The 20,093-nt window shown below is 39.4% G+C and overlaps 3 protein-coding genes across 3 annotated transcripts; 2 read left to right on the top strand and 1 right to left on the bottom strand.

Annotated features, from left to right (window-relative positions):
• The first annotated feature begins 4,262 nt into the window (after positions 1 to 4,262).
• LOC144658645 (insulin-like peptide IlO1_i1) lies at positions 4,263 to 5,603 on the top strand. The gene is made up of 2 exons (XM_078519105.1): positions 4,263 to 4,385; positions 5,409 to 5,603. Exons 1-2 carry the CDS (start codon positions 4,334 to 4,336, stop codon positions 5,558 to 5,560), a joined length of 204 nt encoding a protein of 67 aa, XP_078375231.1. The 5' UTR covers positions 4,263 to 4,333; the 3' UTR covers positions 5,561 to 5,603.
• Positions 5,604 to 6,645: 1,042 nt separating this feature from the next.
• LOC144657462 (uncharacterized) lies at positions 6,646 to 17,998 on the bottom strand. Its single transcript, XM_078517797.1, has 11 exons — positions 17,658 to 17,998; positions 15,346 to 15,390; positions 14,940 to 14,984; positions 14,203 to 14,289; positions 13,184 to 13,298; positions 11,379 to 12,311; positions 10,785 to 11,015; positions 8,865 to 10,211; positions 8,135 to 8,287; positions 7,701 to 7,794; positions 6,646 to 7,257 (listed from the first exon to the last, which is right to left on the bottom strand). Exons 1-11 carry the CDS (start codon positions 17,760 to 17,762, stop codon positions 7,185 to 7,187), a joined length of 3,228 nt encoding a protein of 1,075 aa, XP_078373923.1. The 5' UTR covers positions 17,763 to 17,998; the 3' UTR covers positions 6,646 to 7,184.
• Positions 17,999 to 18,930: 932 nt separating this feature from the next.
• LOC144658070 (uncharacterized) lies at positions 18,931 to 19,896 on the top strand. The gene has a single exon (XM_078518392.1). The coding sequence runs from the start codon at positions 18,931 to 18,933 to the stop codon at positions 19,894 to 19,896; it is 966 nt and encodes a 321-aa protein (XP_078374518.1).
• The last annotated feature ends 197 nt before the right edge of the window (positions 19,897 to 20,093 follow it).

Genomic DNA, 20,093 nt, shown 5'->3' with positions numbered 1-20,093 from the left:
TGGTAATGAGGAGTTTGAGCAGACTACAACGGTTCCGAGCGAGAACCTCTCTAAACAACAAAAGGTTCAATGAGAAGTACAATAGCTCTGCACGTGCGCTATAAATCTTATTACATTTTTTCGCCGTTCTCGTGAAATGGCCAAATTCTACGTTATAGTAAAAACATGACTCACACCGGCAAATTTTTCAAGTTTCTTTTGAATTGAACACTACACTAACATATTCAGATGAGGATAGTTCTGACACCAGAAGAGAGATTTTGGAACATCCTTGCAAATTAAATAATTTATTCACTTCATAAGACGAGTGTTTAGCAACTTAATTTTATAAATAATTTTTGCCTCAACGGCCACCCACACTGAAAACACGTAAAACAGTATTAGAGATATTTTTATTGTTTTTTTACTGATACATCTCAACTGTCCTTAAATAAAGTTTTAGCCTTTGTCAAAACATAATTATTGATAGCTCGCCCTGCCCCCCTCCCCCCACCCCTGCAAAACGGAAACGGGTTTCTTGAACTGAAATTTCGCGAACAGACTTATTTCCTTATTTCCTGGCATGCTTTAAAACATAATAGCTCACGCCGGAAAAAGAAAAACACAATACTGGCAAAAGAAAAGGTTTAGTCTGTTACACATGCAAGACAGCAAATTACATTGAAAAGCAAAACGCAGTCAATTTTTAAGACAAGAATTCAATTAAAAAAAGCATTTTTATTTGCATTTGCTTTACTAACATCTCAATATGGCTGCTTTAACGGTTTACCTTGGGAGCAATTTTGAAAAAAGTAAGAACATTAATACAGAGACAAATTCTCATTTCTAACAGGTGGGCGTATTTTTCGTCCCGTAGAATCAGCAATAAAAAGTATATTTATAAAGTAGTTATTATGTGTGAATCTCTCATGTCATAATCACTATTTTGTACATATACACTTTTTACCTTTTTAACCGTCTTTTATTTGTAATTTTAAACCTTTTTTCATTTCACGAGAGCGTTTTAACGAGCTACGGCTCTTAAGCTCTTCGTCCATAAATAAATTATGTCTATGTCTATGTCTAGTTTCCATTAAATTGCCCTGCCATCTCTCTGCCGAAATGTTCTCTATCGCAATTTAATGTAAACTGAAAACTTCTAGACTACTAACAAGACATATATAACCTTGTTTCGCGTTTGTAACAATTCACGTCCAAGTTGTATAAGCGATCAGTAAAATGCCATTGACGCTAAGAAACTTGTTTGATTCCGGCACATTGATTAAAATTATAATCAATATTTACTTATAAAAGCTAATTAAAGCAAGGTAAAAACTTTGTAACAATTTGTTTATTGATCTACCTTCAACTCGTGCAGTAATATTCAACAATTTGAAATTATGAACTATCGTTAATTATGTTTTAAATTTAAAAAACTGAATATCTTAAATAATCGGTGTCCTACAGATCTTCTTTTAAGCGCCAACTCGAAACTTTATGTTTAAATAAAATGTCACTGATGAATATAGCGTAAAAATAATCAGCAAAAAATGGGGATTAAATTTTTCGATGTCACTTGCACCTGTGCTTGAGGAAAACTTTATTGGAAATAATAATCATAAAAAAACACATGAGAGGATCTGTCTACTTCCCATCGACACAATTAGGCATCGCTTTCAGTTGTACCTTTTCGAGATATGGAAAACAATGTAGCTAAATTTCCGTTTTAACTATTAATTGAATGTCGGGTTTTCCTCAGTAGCATCTATAAATACAAAATTTCAGCGAGAGTTTGTTTCATTGTAGTTTAGCATGAATAGCTTTCGACAGCTATGATAGTTAAATTAATTTTCTGATATATAAACTGACTGAAACTACGTGCTAGATTTTATAAGGCAAGTGGAAATCTTTTTTAAAATCTCATGAATAGGATAATTTTTATTAATTTTCACAGTTCGACATAATGTTCACATTAGAAACTTTAAGGCCCCTAACAAACGTCGAACATCACATGAGTCGAACCTCATGCAAATGACCAAAAACTATAGGTTTTGCTTATTTGTATTAGGCTCGACCCACGTGAAGTTCGACGTTCGGCTCAGACCTTTAGATTGAGGAAATAATTTGTAGACTCCCCTGCTTGACTGTTTTACAGTGAACACGCGATTCCGCGAACCTCCAATGGAAACGAAAATTGTTTCGAGAAATTGGGAGCAAAAGAAATCGAACATAAAACTTCAATGTTCAACCGAGCGCAGCAAATACATTTAAAAAACTTGAATTTTGGTTCGAGTTGTCAGGAGGTTTAAAAAATTAAGGATTTGGGGTTTGATCGAGACATCTGAGCCTGGTTGCTCCAAGCACGATTAAGCCGATCCAGGATTTGAGTGAATGTTGATTTCAGGCTTTTAACTTCTTAGTGAGGCTTTCGGTTTATATTTCCTGTCCTCCATTTTTGACAGTGACTAATCTCAAACCCAACAAATCGTAAGCAATAAAAACATTTTTATACACTAGAAATTGAACCCTGGATGAACTTTCAATCCTGGGTAACAGCTAATCGACTTTCGAACAACCCGGCCCAGAACTCTACTGTAGGGGTATGGTCTAATGCAGCACGCCATTTTTTGAGAATTTTTTCAATTTAACTAATTTGAGGTATTTGTCCCGTGTATGTATGTTTCGGCAATATCCATGGTTATTTGTTTATTCATCAATCAGCCTGTGTACTAATGGCCCAACTCCGGTACGCTGGGCATGTAGGACGCGTACCGGCGTACGTGAACGTAGGGTCGTAGAGCTGGTGAAAATACTCGAAAATAAAAATTTTAAATGCACTGAGCTATTACAAAAAGAGGTATTTTTTATTGCAATACAAAAAACATTTTACTACTAACAGAACTACTGGCTATACAACACTCACAGCACAAATTAAAGTTACAGAGTAACTCAGCTTTCACAAAATAAGTATCATCCAAAGGTTTCTTTTTCGACACCAGAGTTTGTGTTGCGCGCGGTCAGGACAAATAGCTACACGTAACTCTGATCAGTTATTTTACTGTATAGTTAAAATATTTTATTAGACTTTTTAGTGCGCAGTATTGCAAATATTTTTTTACGAGTCTTGCAGTGTGTTGGCGAACTAGTAGGGAGAGTCAAAATACAAATTATGGACTCGCCAAAATATTACAGAAATCGTAAAAATACCACACACAAAATTGTTTTGCTATAGATTTTTCATCCGACTTGTTTGGCGTCGTGTGCTCTCAGATGAACAACCATCCTTTTAAACCCGTGTCCTAAAGTACAAATACCTGCATTATTTGTACTCGTTTTGCGCGTTCTTTATACTCTACTGAATGGGGCTGGATAATAAAACGGAATTGACTTTCACTTATTTCGTTCGTTATTTGTACTTCACTGCATCCGTAACATTGTCACCTATTTGTCATGGAGGACAATTCACACAGCACGAGCGAAAGGAAATGTACATTGTAGTAAAAAGGAAGCCATTTTTGTACATTTCCCTTCACTCTTGCTGTGCGCATTGTACTTTAAAACCGGTCTCGTGCACGGATGTAAAACAAGATAACAGTAGGGTCTTCAATCATCTGTTACAGAAGAACGGCGATCATACTATTTCAGAAATTTTTTTTAAAGAAATTTATTATTCGACTACGCCGTCATTATTCATTATATTACAAAAAGATTGATAGGTTTTGAATACGGGGAGAAATCTGGGGCGACTCTCAACCAGCAGTCACTTGTGGGGCCGTTATTAGGGGCAAAACAAAAGATGAGAAACCACATTGTTTGGAGTAAAGGTCCTACAAACCTCACTGCCACTGAGAGATTAGCCTGCAAACGCAGACGTATTTCCGGTTGTCGTTTCTCCACCGCTTTCGGTGAAGAGAAGGCTACTGTGAGGTGCGCCTCGCCCCAGATTTCTTCTGGGTTCATGCGTGTGCGAGCAAGGAAGGCTTGTTATACCGGGCCAAGAGCAGCGCCCGCAGTCGAGAAATAAAGAGGGTTCTCCCAATTACATGTTCAACGATCACATAAGGCTTACTTTTTACTAGATTATAAACTGAAGTCAGTCGATTTTTTTGCACACAAAATAGTGCGGTTCGTCAGTGTCAAATGACTCACAACTGTGAAACACTAGACAAAAACTTGACATTTGATTTGATTTTTCTCTAGAATAAACATGAAGCTCAGATTCACCGTGTTTTTTCTCATGCTGTTGGTAAACTTGACTGGAATTCTGGGCAGAAAATGTAAAGGGCAGAAGTGTAAAGTAAACGAAGAATCTTCGCTTCCCGTGGATCTCCCACGTTTATGCGGTGATAATATCATGATATATTTCGAAAATATCTGTAAATCAATGTGGTTCAAACGAAGACGAGGTAAACGAAATATTGGCTTTTGTTACTTACCTTTTTACAGTCAAGGGTGGAAAACCTCTGGCGCTAAGGCGAATTGAGCCAGCAGCTTTGGCATGCTGGGTGGATTCAGCCTTGACATGTACATGTGGCACTATGCCTGTTCCAAAACTTTCAGTCAAGCTCACCCGTTGTACGGATTCTTTTGCTTTTTTAAATTATGCTATGATAATTATCCAAACGTCCAATTCTTATATATAGTCCTCTTCGTTCCGTTTGGTGCAGATGACAGCAGTCTCGGTACAAGACTGTTAATTGACCGCTTAGTCTCTGCACGAGCTTGTTCGTGTAGCTTCTGTTCTGCCAAAGAATGCATACAGCCCAAACAACTACCAACTATTTCTTGTCGAACTAGCTCGCTTTATTACTCCCATTTGACATTCGACACAAAGACTATTTTTCACGACAACGGCGGCACAACAAACCAAAATCAGGGAAATTAAGGGGTCCCGTCGTGTTCCTTTGACCGGGGCGAATGCTTTTCCTTCAACTTTCTAACACCCACGTTTTGAATCCGTAAGTTATTTTACGGGGAGTTTCCGCCCCAAGGTTCACTTTTATATACCATTTTTGACAAAAACCTGTATCCCTTTCAGATGCTTTGATAGAAAGTCCTCTTTCATATACCTTCAGAAGAAATACCGCGCCCATGTTTTTCAGTTAATTAGAGTCCTTATAATATTTAAATGACTTTAACATGAATCAACCATTCGGTGTGTCTGCTGAGAAATTTCAGGCAGAACCTCCCCGCATTGTCCACTACAGCTAGAACCTCCCGTGGGGCATTGGAAGCGTACGTTGTACATCTTTGAAGGGGGTTTTGCAGTCCTCTGAAAAATTCAACGCAAACGATAACCATTCTGGAGAATGCGAAATAAACGGCAAATACTGCATGGCCCTATTTTGACTTGAGTTCTTTCTTTACGTATTGAAGCATCCACAGATGAACCGTATTGATTAGGATAATCTGTATTTATTTCCCCGTAGATATGGGTGCTGATATGTTCGTTCAAACCAAACACGAAGCCCAGGATTTCCTCTCATTCAAAAGACGAAAGAGGGACACAGACTCGACTGATGTAATTGAAGAATGTTGCGGCGAAGGATGTAGAACAGAAGAACTTAAGGAGTATTGCTAACCAACAGTAAAAAATAGAGTTTATTATAAATTATAGACGAACGTTAACCCTTTATTTTGCGTTTAATAAATGTGCTTTCTTTACCGGCAATCTGTCTGGTCTACTTTTTGCGGGCAGAATTTGTATAGTCATATGAGGAAAAGTTCCCCCTAACAGGCGAACCATGAGACGGCCGCCCCAGGAGAACAAACGTTTCTTAAGTTTATAGCGAATAAATTAGCTTTAGAAAAGCGGGAAATCGCAAAATTGTCCAAGGTGGATGGGTGGAGTTTCACTCGTTTTCACCCCACCCACCCCACCCTGGCTTTAAGCATCTTGTGGCATAAACGCAGAAGAAAAATATTATGATCATATGAAATATTTTAGTTAGTTAGCTTCGATGTTAAAACTGGATAACACTAAAATACAATCAACATAAAAAACTATCAAAGTGTATATCATCTTTCCTAAAAGTATTCGAATCACTATAAAAATTACTTAGAACTCTGCAGCCAATTGAGAAATTCTTATAAACTTCTATTCTACAGTCTGTATTAAAATTCAGCATTTTGACTTTTCGAGTAGAAAAAAGACCTGAGTGCCTTTCCGTCTCAGAACTATTGTCTCTTTCGATTTACATTCTACGGACTACAATCTAATTTCGTCTTCAATTTGAATTCTACAACAATCCACGGAAAATGGGAGACTCTATTCCTTTTTTCTTGTCATGCTTCTTGTCTGTTATATAAATGTATGAATGTAAACAATTGTTTGGGGCACTACTGTATTAATAACGTCTACTTATTTCCAGGAAATTCTAAATATTTCTAGAGTTTATACATGTGCGAAAAGCATTTAACGGTATTTAATCGATGGAAGGCACGAGGTAGACTCGGCCTTCTTCTTGCCACATTACTTGTCGTTTATATTCCAATGAACGATGATGATTCACATTTTATCCGCACCAGTCTCTGCGGTTATACTCTTGTGAGGAGCAGCACTTGGTCCAGCCTCTAGACAACTTAAATTAAACATTCCATCTTGTGGCATAAACGCAGAAGAAAAATATTATGATCATATGAAATATTTTAGTTAGTTAGCTTCGATGTTAAAACTGGATAACACTAAAATACAATCAACATAAAAAACTATCAAAGTGTATATCATCTTTCCTAAAAGTATTCGAATCACTATAAAAATTACTTAGAACTCTGCAGCGACTGAGAAATTCTTATAAACTTCTATTCTACAGTCTGTATTAAAATTCAGCATTTTGACTTTTCGAGTAGAAAAAAGACCTGAGTGCCTTTCCGTCTCAGAACTATTGTCTTCGATTTACATTCTACGGACTACAATCTAATTTCGTCTTCAATTTGAATTCTACAACAATCCACGGAAAAAGGGAGACTTGTCTTTTTTTCGTCATGCTTCTTGTCTGTTATATAAATGTATGAATGTAAACAATTGTTTGGGGCACTACTGTATTAATAACGTCTACTTATTTCCAGGAAATTCTAAATATTTCTAGAGTTTATACATGTGCGAAAAGCATTTCACCCAATTTAATCGATGGAAGGCACGAGGTAGACTCGGCCTTCTTCTCGCCACATTACTTGTCGTTTATATTCCAATGAACGATGATGATTCACATTTCATCCGCACCAGTCTCTGCGGTTATACTCTTGTGAGGAGCAGCACTTGGTCCAGCCTCTAGACAACTTAAATTAAAACATTCAAACCGTTACACTCTTATAACCATTAACTTTCCTGTGATCAGTACTAGTAAGTCAAGGATTAAGAATAAAGGACGTTTTTCAAAAAAAAAATCGTTTAGTTCCTTTCAGTGCTTACAGAAAACTGCTCTTAAAACAACGAAACAACACTGTTCTCAAACGACAAAACCACCTTCTCGATCCAAAGATAAGGGTTACTTTGTTACATACGAGCAGGCATACATTACATGATCAATTGGTTGAAAGTCTCGAGTCTTGAGTCAAGAATTTCGAGTTTCGAGTCAAGAAAATAATGAGCTTGTTGCTTCGAGACGCGAGGATCGAGTTTCGAGGATCGAGTCAAGGCTGTCAACTTACCTTAAAGCAGTACACTAACTGTAATTATTATGAAGTGACTCAAACGCTTTAACACAGGTTCCATCACATACCGCTGTCCTGTAGCAGGCATCTGCATGTGGAGACGAGTATTCTGTCCTGCCACGCACACGTGACCTTTCAGGAAATTCTGATGATAGTGGATCTCTGAAACAAAAAAGTAAAAAAGTGATAATGGTTAATTAAATACCACCTTCCGAATAAAATTCTGGCTGTTTATGTCATAGTTAGCCGATGATTGATTTTTTCCATATTTTCTTCTTGACCATTATTTTTGTCTATTTTGTCGGCCATTAAAATATGTAAGATGCCTTTGATAACGAACTTATGGGAAGAACTATAACAGACCTCTTGTACTTTGGATGGAAAAAGAATGCCACAACCTCTAAAAAGCGACTTCAACCAGTTTTGGATGTGTCAGTGCGTAGCTTAGAATTTTGTACCATATGACTACGGTTTGTTACAAAAACGGAGACCAATTTCTTACCAACACGTCCACGCTGCTCATGTAAATGTCTCTGTACCAACTCAGCATCCGAAGGATCCATCACAAAGTTGCTGCTGTAATTGCCAACAGTGGAGTCGCTTACTATTGGTAGAGCTGATAATTCATCGCGGATGGCCAGATGACCGACCTCAGCTGAAAGAGCGACAGAACGTATTTCATCTTTTTCGCGTTCTAGTTTACCTTAGGATATTGACACAATGTCCTAATAAGTTCAATTTGAAACCAGATTCTAAACGGAACGCTACAAACACTTTCTGGCACGTTTTCCAGTCAGTCTTTTGTAAAAGGCATTCGAACTTTTCATTCCAAAGCTAGATGGATGTAAGGAGTGTAGGGCTTCTCTCCGCGTGCGTTCGCTCAATCAATCATTTCTTCGTTCAAGACATGTTTAAGATTCGACTCGAAAAAAATTATCCTAGTGACGTAATGTCTCTGTTTGGTTGTTCATGGCACAAGAAAACTCACAACCGAGCAACAACCAATCAGAGAGGCTACAAGGGCGTTCACGTCATCAGTATTAAATTTTTCAGGACCAATCTCAAACACTTCTCAAGCGGTGGAAGAATTTAGGCGCAAAGGGAGATAATATTGATAATAATGAATAGCGGTAATAATGATAATACTAAGAACAGCAACAGTAGATATAAATTACGCAACTCAAACCTAAGCCACATGATGCAACCTATGTTAAACCGCTTGATTCACAAACCTGCTATTTCCGGATCTGGTGCACAAGCGCCTCCTGCAGATGAATCGGCAAGGGCCACAAAATCGCTGCTTTCAAGAAAAAGTGTGTCTGATCCCCATTTGTGAACCAAGCGTAGTCTAACCACTGTTCCAGCTTTAGCGAAGTTGCTCATTTTAAGGTGGGATTGAGTGATTTCCGCTCGTTTAAAGCCAACCACATCTTCTCCTAATTCGTTCTCCAAATATTTCAAAGCCTTTCTGACGTTCTCCTTCTGTGTTGCATACATAGTAACGCGAAGATTGCCCGAGTCATCTTGCTCTCTTTTGACCGCTACAGAGAGAGAAGCGATTGGAATTCTGTCGAGGGTTTCGCTGCAGGATGCGGGTAGTGTGATCTGTGATTCAAATGCTCCAATGCTGTGAATGTGTCCGTCAATATGAACACGTGCAACTGCTTCAAGTTGTAACTCATCTTCACACTCTTTGCTGATCCAGAACAGCTGAGAGAAGGTTTCTTGTGACTTGTCATACTTCAATCCATCGTTGCCCTGAGTGTTGGATGAATTAGTTGGGTCATTCAGCTCAAATCTCACAAGTTGTGATGGATCAAACTTGGCAAACTTTAACAGACTCAGTGCGACGTTGTGGAAATCACGTAGAAAGTTTCCTTCAAAAGCGGCGGGGTTTGACAGGATGTCTCTTATGGAGACAGAGAATACCTCCAATCTTTTGCACAGTCTTCGTGCTTCAGAAGTGTGAAAGAACTTCTCTAGGAAGCTCAGCATTGCAAGAATCATAGCGGACGCACCCCACTTACGTATCTCGTCTTCTGTGGATCGGTTGGCATTGTTGTTGAGACATAAATGTTCAAGAATATTGCAAACTTCTTTTAAAAGCCTGAATATACTTTTGTTCTGTGCAGCCTCTTGAATACCTGAAGAAATGTTTTGGAGGTTTGTTTCATCAGACACTCCTCTCAGTCCACTTTGGACTTGTGGAATTCTCTCGTCTCGAAAGATTTCTTTGATGGCTTGAACAAGTTGAGGAACAATCATGAGGAAATTTCCTGTAATGAATTCTTCAGGAGACAAGCACATGTGCTTATATTTCTTGGCAAGATCTTCGGAGATCTGTCTGTGTATCTCTAGAAGACTTACACAGTTTTCTGTTGAAGTTGCATAGTCCAAATCCTCTTTGGTTGTTGCCATCTCGATGCAACAGTCTCTCAAAACTGAGTCGCAGAGCTTTTTAATTTCAAAGCCCAAGTACTTCATCATGTTAGGATCCTTGTGCTGTAAACCCAGGATCGTCACCGCCAGTTCTCTCAAGTGCTCAATGTGCATTTGTCCTCTCTCTTTTACTCTGTATTCTGAGAGAACGTGAATGACATGGATGTCACTTAAAATGGACTCAAGAAAAGCAATATTCATGTCTGAGCAGTGCAACCACTTGTCATCATGACAAGTGGTTGCACTGCTCAGAAGACGCTCCTACACAAAAAGGCAAAAGATAACAACGCCATTGTCCCGCATAACGCGCAGTGATACTCAGCTTGGATGGTAGATGGAAAGTACGTTGGAGGGGATTTTATCCTAGCAATCTTTGTATCCCATTTGATTTTGCATTATGGCGAATTCTAGGACACACTCTAAAACAAGTTAAGCAGGCAATGATGGACGGAAATCCTTATTTTGCTATGGTACGATGCACTTGACAAAAATAGGGACACGGGATACATGGCAACATTCGGCACTTGATTAAATTCATTGGACGTTGGCTGTTATCAAATTCATCAACTCGCCCTATTTCAATTTTGTTTGTGTCATAGTTTACTGTTACTCTATTTTTAAGCCAAGGGTAATACATCTAAGATACAAAATCCTCATGAAAATTTTTTTCCATGTTCTTTGTCCGTTAGGCCTTTATAAAAAGAACAGCTTACCTTCAGGTTCTAATCCTTTGAGAGCTTTTCTGAGCACGGCGAGATCGTCTGTGTTCGCCTGCTTCGATCGCCAGCGTTGCAAAATCATTTCCAGTTGTTTCGCCTCGCTTTGCCAACACGCGACAACTTGACTCAGCGTTTCCTTAGACAACTCAAGTTTTAGGGTCACAGGTTTAACGTTGAAAATGACGTTCTCTACACCTAAAAGACGCCTGACATAGCCACACAGATCTGTAATATGAATTGCAAGGTATGTTACTAAAATAACAGGTTTCTTCTTTTTCCTTGTCTGGGTAAAGTAGCATGCAAATTTGGTCTGTGATTGCAAATTTAGCCGAATAACTGGGCGTTAGAACACACCCGTTATTATAACAAACTTGCCTTTTTATTATTGTTGAACAAGGCAAAAGCAAAAAATGGGAAACGAAAAGGACCTAAAGTGAACGCACTCTGATGATAATTAACCTTGCGTCTCTAGGATGTATCTTGTTCCACGTTGAGCTGTTTCCTAGATTTTTAGTCACATCTTGATACCGCGTAAACAACAATTCTTGTTCTCTACATTTGTGGCGAAGTTTTTAAAAGTAAACTCACCCAATTGACAGAAGTGATCATCTCGAACATGTCCATGCTCGCCTTGAACAGCAATCCTTCCACACAAGATTTTTGCATCAGTGCTAGAACCTTGGAGTGGTAGCTTGATAACATGTCCGGTACTCCACCAAACGGAAGAGTCCACGGCAAATGTGATGCATTCTTGCTGGTTGTTGGCCGGTTTGTAGTCTTCCCCTAGTTGAATTGACATCGTTAAACTTTCTTTATTGTAGATAAAGTTTCTTTCCTGTCCAATGTTGGAACTTAGTTCTTCAAACCCACAACTTCTGAGTTGCATTAACGCGGATTGATCGTGTTCTCGGTAAAATTGTTCTTGATAGGTATCTTGGCTCATGAACACGACGGCGAGCTCGTCGAAAGGTGAATACTGGTGATTGCTTTTGAAAAGCATTGACAACGTATATTTGAAGGACATGAAGTTTAATCGCGTTACAACTTCTTTTGCGTGCACCCAGGTCAATCGCAACAGCACCGCAATTAGTGAAAATTGAGTGATTTCTACTTTTAATTCCCTCTTTTCCAAATCGAACTTGGAGTCGTGAGTGATATCCTCCCAAAAGATTCTTCCTTCAGGGGTTGTTTTGCCATGCAACACGAGCAGAGCACCATTGGACTTTCCTTTCTCGTTGTCAAATGCCGTTGTCAAAGTGACAGGTTTCTTAAATATCTGACCATTTGGCTGACAATTGATTATGGGTGTCTGAAATATGACATCGTTTTCGAGTCCACGTTGAACTAACAGACCACAGTATTTGTAAGGTTCTTCTAACTTAACTTTGATGGTCGCAGAATCGTCCACAGCACCAGGAGGGCATGTGAGTCGGACACCTTCCACACTCACTGATCCACCTTCACTGGTCATGGTCACAAGGCCAGAAGATGCAATATCTTGTACGTCTTCCATGGAAGATACTTGAAAAGAAAATCAAAGAGCAAAATATTTTTTTCAAGAAGTAACTCGTTAACGTTTTTCAATACGAGCACCTGCGAGCTACTAAGTAAGGTCTTAAAACGTTAGAAGCCAGGCTCATGTATTGATATATTTACCCAGATAGTAACCTTTTAGAAGGCATAAATTTTACAACAACAGTGTTCACAGAAACTTGTTCACTATAAATTTGTTTTGTCGCCGATAAGCCCAGAACTGAAAGCTACTACAAGAAATAGACCAGTTTCTGTTATTCATTCGTTTTCAAATACAAAAGTTTATAAAACATGTTTTTCTATGCCATTGTCAGTTATAGAGTTCGTTAGATCTGAATTTACATTTTACAGCCACAAACGTCGGTTACATATTACAAACGTGTTACAATATAAACTTATTGGATTCATCCCAACCCAATAAAATTAGATATTTAGTCGAGACTTCAATATTGGGCAAGACCGAAGGTCGAGAAACAGTCCAATATTTCACTGTCCAATAGGATGCTGTCCAACATGGTAAATTAGAATATAGCCGCTGTATACGTGCGATGGAATTCTAGCGGGCATTATTTAACTGAGGTATAATAAAGTTTTGGTATCCTAGCTTAGGTTGTGATATGTTTACCCAAAAGTAAAATTACATAGGGCGTTAAATTATAAACATATCGGTGTACGATAGGTAATAATGACTAAGATGAAATAACAAAATAATAAGCGAAAAAGGTGTATTACAAAAATATTTTTATCTTTAATTGTGCGTCTCCCGCCTTAGTTAGAAGGAAGGGATCAAGATATACTTTCCAACAGTAGCGCCTTGGGCTGCATTGACACGGGTGTTGCGATACTGTAAATGAACTTACCTAACCAGCTTTCTTCTTGCTCCATTTTATCAGAACTGATGCTAGGAAGAGGATAGTGGAAATTCGGATTCGGAGACTCGCATCTGTCTGATTGAGTTACATTGGTTTCCATATCCTGTTAGATAAGCACATGACAAGAAAAAGTTATATTCTGGATACGGTCGTTTTACACGTAAGCGTTTAGTGTATCTAAGTCGGTCTAAGAATTAGCCCGGATCTACCACTCCTGGAGAGTGTTGAAATCCAAATAGAAACACAAAAGATTAGCCGTCGCGGATCTCGTTCTCTAAAATACGCAGTATTTGGCCAAATTACGTTGTTGTTTTGCAGAGGACGGTTAAGAAATGTACCAAGACTATTTTTATTACGCACGTAAATTGGTCTGCTCATTAAAGACATTAAAGCTTGATTTTCACTAGGGACGCAGGCGCAAGGGCAAGCACAGACGCGAGCATAACAGCTCTTATTTCACCGTGAAAACGGCCTCGACGCAAGCAAAGCGTAAGCACAAGCACAAGCAGAAGGATCCATGTTTTTTTGCGCTTGCGTTCGCGTTATGCCGTGTGAAAACGAAACACCGAATAAGCAGAAGGAAATTTACAACGTCTGGTCGTTCCAGTTTTCCCCGCGTCTGAGATGTGAGCCTTGTAACTAGTAAACATCGTGTTCTTATGCTTGTGCTTATGCTTATGTCGACGTTCGTTTTCACTTGACACAAACAACTTATGCTTGCGTTTGTGTTTTCGCTTGTGCTCGCGTCGCTAGTGAAAACCAGGCTTAAATCTCTCGCTTAGCGACGTTCTCGCTAGTGTTGCCGTCGTAATTTGCTCTGATAACACAGCAACGAAATGCAATGAAAAAATATTGGATTCAGCTTGACCGTTTAAAGAATGATAGCGCAATTATTAAGACCTGAAAATTTTCGCTATCAGCCAAATACGACAATAATTGTTAAATATAAGGTGTACTCTTGAACTGGAGTTAAGACATGTCTTAAGACTACAATTAAAAAATTGTACCTCGATCACCTCTCCCTCCCAGGAGCCTTCATACGCAGTTACAAACCCGGCTGAAGTGCTATTAGAGCCCGAGACTGAAACTTCCAGCTGCAATCAACGAGAAGTAAAAAAGTAATTATCCTTTAATGTGAAGAAAAACGGCACGATCTAATGAGTCACATTATTGCAGTCTGTGAAGTTACGGTACGTCGAGGTGTTAACTTAGGCCAGAGATCAAAAAGTAAGCGTTGCGCATACGCAATAAGAGAAAATATCTGATTCGGTGTTTTGTATGACAGCGAATAATCAAACAATCTGACGAATAGTCACATCACAAACTTTGTCCAGGAAAATCCTAGCTTGAATGACACTAAACATGGTCCGATGTTTTACAATTTTAATACTGTTAAAGCTCGAAATTGGAATGTTAACTGTTATGTACATTGTTATGTACATCCAAAGATTAAGAAATATCAATTAAGTGTTACAATGCGTCCTAAATACTTAGTTTTGAATGAGATTTTTCCAATAACATACCAAAAACACAATATTTCGATTTATTTCGGTGTCTTCTGAGGGTTCTTGGGTATCAATATGGCGTGGTCACACAGCATGTGCATTTGGAGGAAGAATCATTGCTTTATATGGGGCGAGGAGGCGGGGGTGGAGGGGGGGGGGTGTTTTTATTGTTACAGGAAAATTATTTATTGCTATGCAGACCTTCCTACTGGATTTAGAATAAATGCATTGCACCTTACCTCTCTTTCCAAAAAGCCCGAGTTCTCACTGAAACTTGAATATCGCTGAAATCAATCAAAGTAAAACAATCAAAGAATCATTGCTTTATATGGGGCGAGGAGGCGGGGGTGGAGGGGGGGGTGTTTTTATTGTTACAGGAAAATTATTTATTGCTATGCAGACCTTCCTACTGGATTTAGAATAAATGCATTGCACCTTACCTCTCTTTCCAAAAAGCCCGAGTTCTCACTGAAACTTGAATATCGCTGAAATCAATCAAAGTAAAACAATCAAAGAATCATTGCTTTATATGGGGCGAGGAGGCGGGGGTGGAGGGGGGGGGGGGTGTTTTTATTGTTACAGGAAAATTATTTATTGCTATGCAGACCTCCCTACTGGATTTAGAATAAATGCATTGCACCTTACCTCTCTTACCAAAAAGCCCGAGTTCTCACTGAAACTTGAATATCCCTGAAATCAATCAAAGTAAAACAAAAATACCTGTTCGAAAAATTACTGAAGCACAGGGAACCCAGTCTCGCTATACTTGATGTTAAAATATAAGGATTTGTATGGAACTACAGTTACTGAATAGGCAGTGAAAGAAAATGATGAGAAATAATCCATTGTAGTTTACATGCCACATTAAACGTCGTCTACGTGTCGATACTTGACTGTCCTAAAGCCTTTTGGCGCATTTAGCTTTTTAGTTCGCCGTTACCCCCCAAAATTTGTAACCGATCGAGTTTTCTATGAGAAATTCCTCTCGTAAACCAAGAACGAATTGATTCAGTCGGGGGAACAAGTGCCAGTTGGTGGCGACGTCACTTGAGCCCGCGGTTTTCGTCCAAGAAGTTGCTAAGCAACAAGACTTATTTGTACGCGCGATTGCTTTCGGAGAACTTGTTAGCGCTCGCGCTAGTTTTTCATTGGATGGAATAATTCGGAAGTTCTTCGAGTACTTTAACGAAGATTTGCCAAAACCGGCGCTTATTCCTCCGAATGGATTAGGGTGGCTTAACACAGTTTCCGCGCGCTCTTTGGATTAGAGTCTGAAAGCCGTTTATCCACCGCTTGACTTGGGTTTTATGCGAATATTTTGTTCACGTTTCAAGAAATCCGAAAACTCTACGCTCAAAACACGAATCTATGTTTTGCGGTGTTTTGTAAATTTTTGGGTGATTTTTGGAGATGTTTGGGAGGAGGAAGTTTTTCTCGAAGAATTAGTAAAATGAGAAAAATTGGAGATTTAATGTGATTTAAAAAATTAGGATTTGAAGTTAAAAATTGGTAGACGGACACCAGTTAGTCCCCCTGACAACCTGGAGTGCTCTTGCGTGAGGGTCAACTGTCTGGTGGTGTTTCAATTTTTTTTTCTTTCTTCAAATCCTTCTCTAAACCTCCTAACATTCCATACAAATTCGGGTATACCCCCGAGGCGCGGTGGCCTAATGGTTAGCGCGCTCGACTCCGAGTGGAACGGCCCGGGTTCGCGGCCTGGCCGGGGCGCTGCGTTGTGTTCTTGGGCAAGACACTTTACTCTCACAGTGCCTCCCTCCAAATCGATACCGGCGAATTTACTGCTGGGGGGTAACCCTGCGATGGACTAGCATCCCATCCAGGGTGGAGTAGCAATACTCCTAGTCGCTTAATGCTACGGAAACCGGGATAAGCTCCGGCTGTATGGGCCACTTGGCTCGGACACAGACTTTACCTTTTTTTTTTTTTTACCCGCCTTAAGGCTTTGAGACAAACAAAATTTAAATTCTGAGCGTGCGCAGTTGATCGCGCGTTTGATTGTCTTTCTAGAAAGGCACGATTTCAAACGAACAATTTATTAGAATTTTAAGAAATTTTGGAAGGTTGTACTTTAGAAAGCTGAATACAAAAACTCTGAAATTTAACAAAGGAATTTTTAAACATTCTAGGACATTACGTGAAAACATAAAGCTGCGAAAAATAAAAATTCCCTCTGTTAATACTTTACGGCTTCGATGTTAAAATCTCAGAATTTCCCCGAGTTTGTTGTACACAAACGACGAAAAAATCTTATGACTAGATTTTCTGAAATCGAGCGGAATTCAACTTTTTTTGGTTGATTTACGGTTAGCTGGGTTGCCAAGGTAACGCAACATGGGCTTACGCGACACGCAAAAATTACAAACGCAGTGACTGATCTTGTAAACTGCCAAATTTGAGCTCGTCAACTCAAACAGTTTGGGCGTGAGAGCAATATAATTATATTATACGTACTCCAAAGATCGGAAAACTGTGTTCAGCCACTTTAAGTGCAAACTTTGCCACAAAAACAAACTTTACGTAACCTTCCCACTCGACGAGAAAACTAAACTCCGGAAGTCTATTTACTAAGCGTGACGAATTTGTAACTAAATTTGTGTTAAATAACGGCACGCATTGTCAAGAAAACTGTAGAGGAGATGTTAACTATATTTCCGAGATTGTGTGCCGAGTCTTGGTCTTTAGAAGGGTTGTGTAAGATGTGACAGAACTCGGACCTTCAGGGTCCTTCAGCTTTACGTGACCATTCGCTTTCGCTGTTATTAACTTATTGGTAACGACTGGAACATGCCCTGCAAAATCGGTTTTGTTAGTTTTAAAAAATTAAAGACCAAACATTTTCCATACAATTACCGATGTCGGTAAAAAAAGAAAAAAAGGAAAAAAAACTGTCTATATTCGCTAGCAAGTTCTAGGTTTGTGATTTCAGTCAGACTTACACTCTGGTCAGGGTTAGATTGACGCAGCTGGGGAATAAAAAGTGGTCTCCTTTCTTCTTTGTATTCTGTGGATTCAGCCAAACAACACGAGAAACAGCGACCCATCTTGTTGACAGAAACTGCAGATAGTACTGTGGGCTTTTTGCTGTTACTTGCACAACTGTAGACCCACCTGACGACTTGGACTGAGAGGTGAATCAGGTAATTCTAATCTGAGTGTTGTTATTGTACACCGGGAGCTGAAGCCAATGTGAATACCGTTGAGCAAACTGTCTCTTTGGAGTCTCTTTCATTTTCTCTTTCTTTCTTTGCTCATTGATTGCGTGTTTAAAGTACAAAAAAATCCATCGAGTTTAGCCGTACAGCGGCCGCGGAAAAAAACGTGTGCAAACGCATACGGGCGCATCATATGATCAGGCTTCTGTCACGAAACACTTGTATTCCCATAATCCTTTGCAAAAGAGACCGTTCGAGGATACATCGTCAAAAACGAATTTGTTTTCAGGAAGAAGGTGTTGGATCATGTTTTCAAATAACATAATCGTTTAGAATTTTTCGGCTCTTTTGCTTTTAAATTAATCTCCGACTGGCACTTTGAAACCCAGGCCCCGTCCACACTGATCCGGGTAAATTTGAAAACGCATCATTTTTTCTCCGGTTAGGCCAACCGTCCACACTGAACGGCGTTTTCGGTCACCGAAAACGGAGCTTTTCAAAAACGCTCACCAATGAGCGTTTGGACTTGGAGCGTGAAATAGTGTATTTTTATATTTTATCGTAAATAATTTTAGAGGGCCATTGGTTTGTTAGTATTTTTTATGTTATTTTAGTGCTACCCTCGTTAAATTAAGACTTTACTTTTACTTTTACTAACTAATGAAGCGTATCGTTTTCAAATTTACCCGGGTTAATGTGGACGGAAAACATTTTACGCGGCGTTTTCAAATTTCTCCGTTTTCAAATTTACCCGGGTCAGTGTGGACGGGGCCTCAGTATTACGTGATTTTGACGGAGTTTATGCCAGCTTTGTTAACACAATCTTTGCAACTGGGCTTATACAACTTCACACGGAGTTTAAGGTGGGCTTATAACGTCTGAAAGGGCTTCGTGCTAAGATCATACAGCTAGAGCATTACTGCGTAGGAGACCTTTTGGGGTACAGAAAGGATAACTAAAATCTTTGTCTCGTGTTTATTTTAGCTTTTAGCTTTTTTATTCCGTTTTTAATCTTGTAATGCGCATTTGAATGTTTTATGAAATTTGCGCACTATAAATGTTGTTATTATTATTATTATTATTATTATTATTATTGTTATTATTATGTGTCATGAAGGTGACCAAACAAGATGTGATCGAGGCTAGTGGTTCGCTACAAGTCTGCGCAGGCCTCAAGAGTGGAAGCGAAGCCGCAGTCCACGCCATACACTCTATATTCGAAGCTGATGAGACGGATGCTGTACTCCTGATTGACGCCTCAAATGCATTCAATGCACTAAACAGAGCTGCTGCCCTCCACAATATTAGAGTACTCTGCCCACCTATTGCAACGTACGCTATCAATACGTATCGAGAACCAGCAAGATTATTCATAATCGGAGGGAAGGAGATCAAGTCTGCAGAGGGTACAACGCAAGGAGATCCTCTAGCGATGGGAATTTACGCCATCAGTCTACAACCTCTGATTACTCGTTTGGGGATTTCGAACGATTTGAAGCAGTGCTGGTTTGCCGATGACGCGAGTGGTGCAGGTTCATTGGAAGATATCAAGCGATGGTGGGATGTGCTGACTGAGGCAGGACCTGATTTGGGGTACTACCCTAACGCCAAAAAGTGCTGGCTTATTACGAAACCCGACAAGAAGGACCATGCTAAAGCTATCTTCGAGGGGACTGCGATAAACATCTCTACGCAGGGACAAAAACATCTAGGCGCCGCTCTGGGCTCTCGAGCTTATCTCGAAGAGTATGTCGATGGAAAGGTTGAGGAGTGGGTGAGCCAGGTGGTAAAGCTAGCCGAGTATGCCACATCAAACCCACAGGCGTGCTATGCGGCATTTACCTTCGGACTACGCCACCGCTGGACATATTTTCTCAGAACACTTCCTGATATAGAAGATCTATTAGAGCCCCTGGAGCGTGCTATTGCAGATGTACTAATACCATCAATCACTGATCACCACTGCACAAAAGAAGAGAGGGACCTAGTGGCACTTCCAGTGCGGCTAGAAATTGGTTATTAAAGTGTTTATTTAATTTAAAAAAAAAAAAAAAAAAAAAAAAAAAATTATTATTATTATTATTATTATTATTATTACTACCGTATTTTCTCAATTAAACGCCCCCGGCGTTTATTTCAAACTTGGCTTGATGGACCCGGCGTTAATTTGAAGCCGGCGTTTAATCGGGGCCCGGCGTTTATTACGGAGTGCAATTTTCT

Source organism: Oculina patagonica, chromosome 6, assembly GCF_052425735.1.
Source record: "Oculina patagonica isolate OP01 chromosome 6, crgOcupat, whole genome shotgun sequence".
Lineage (NCBI taxonomy): Eukaryota > Metazoa > Cnidaria > Anthozoa > Scleractinia > Oculinidae > Oculina > Oculina patagonica.
The sequence above is the reverse complement of the archived record's forward strand: the minus strand, read 5'-3'. Positions and strand labels throughout refer to the sequence as shown.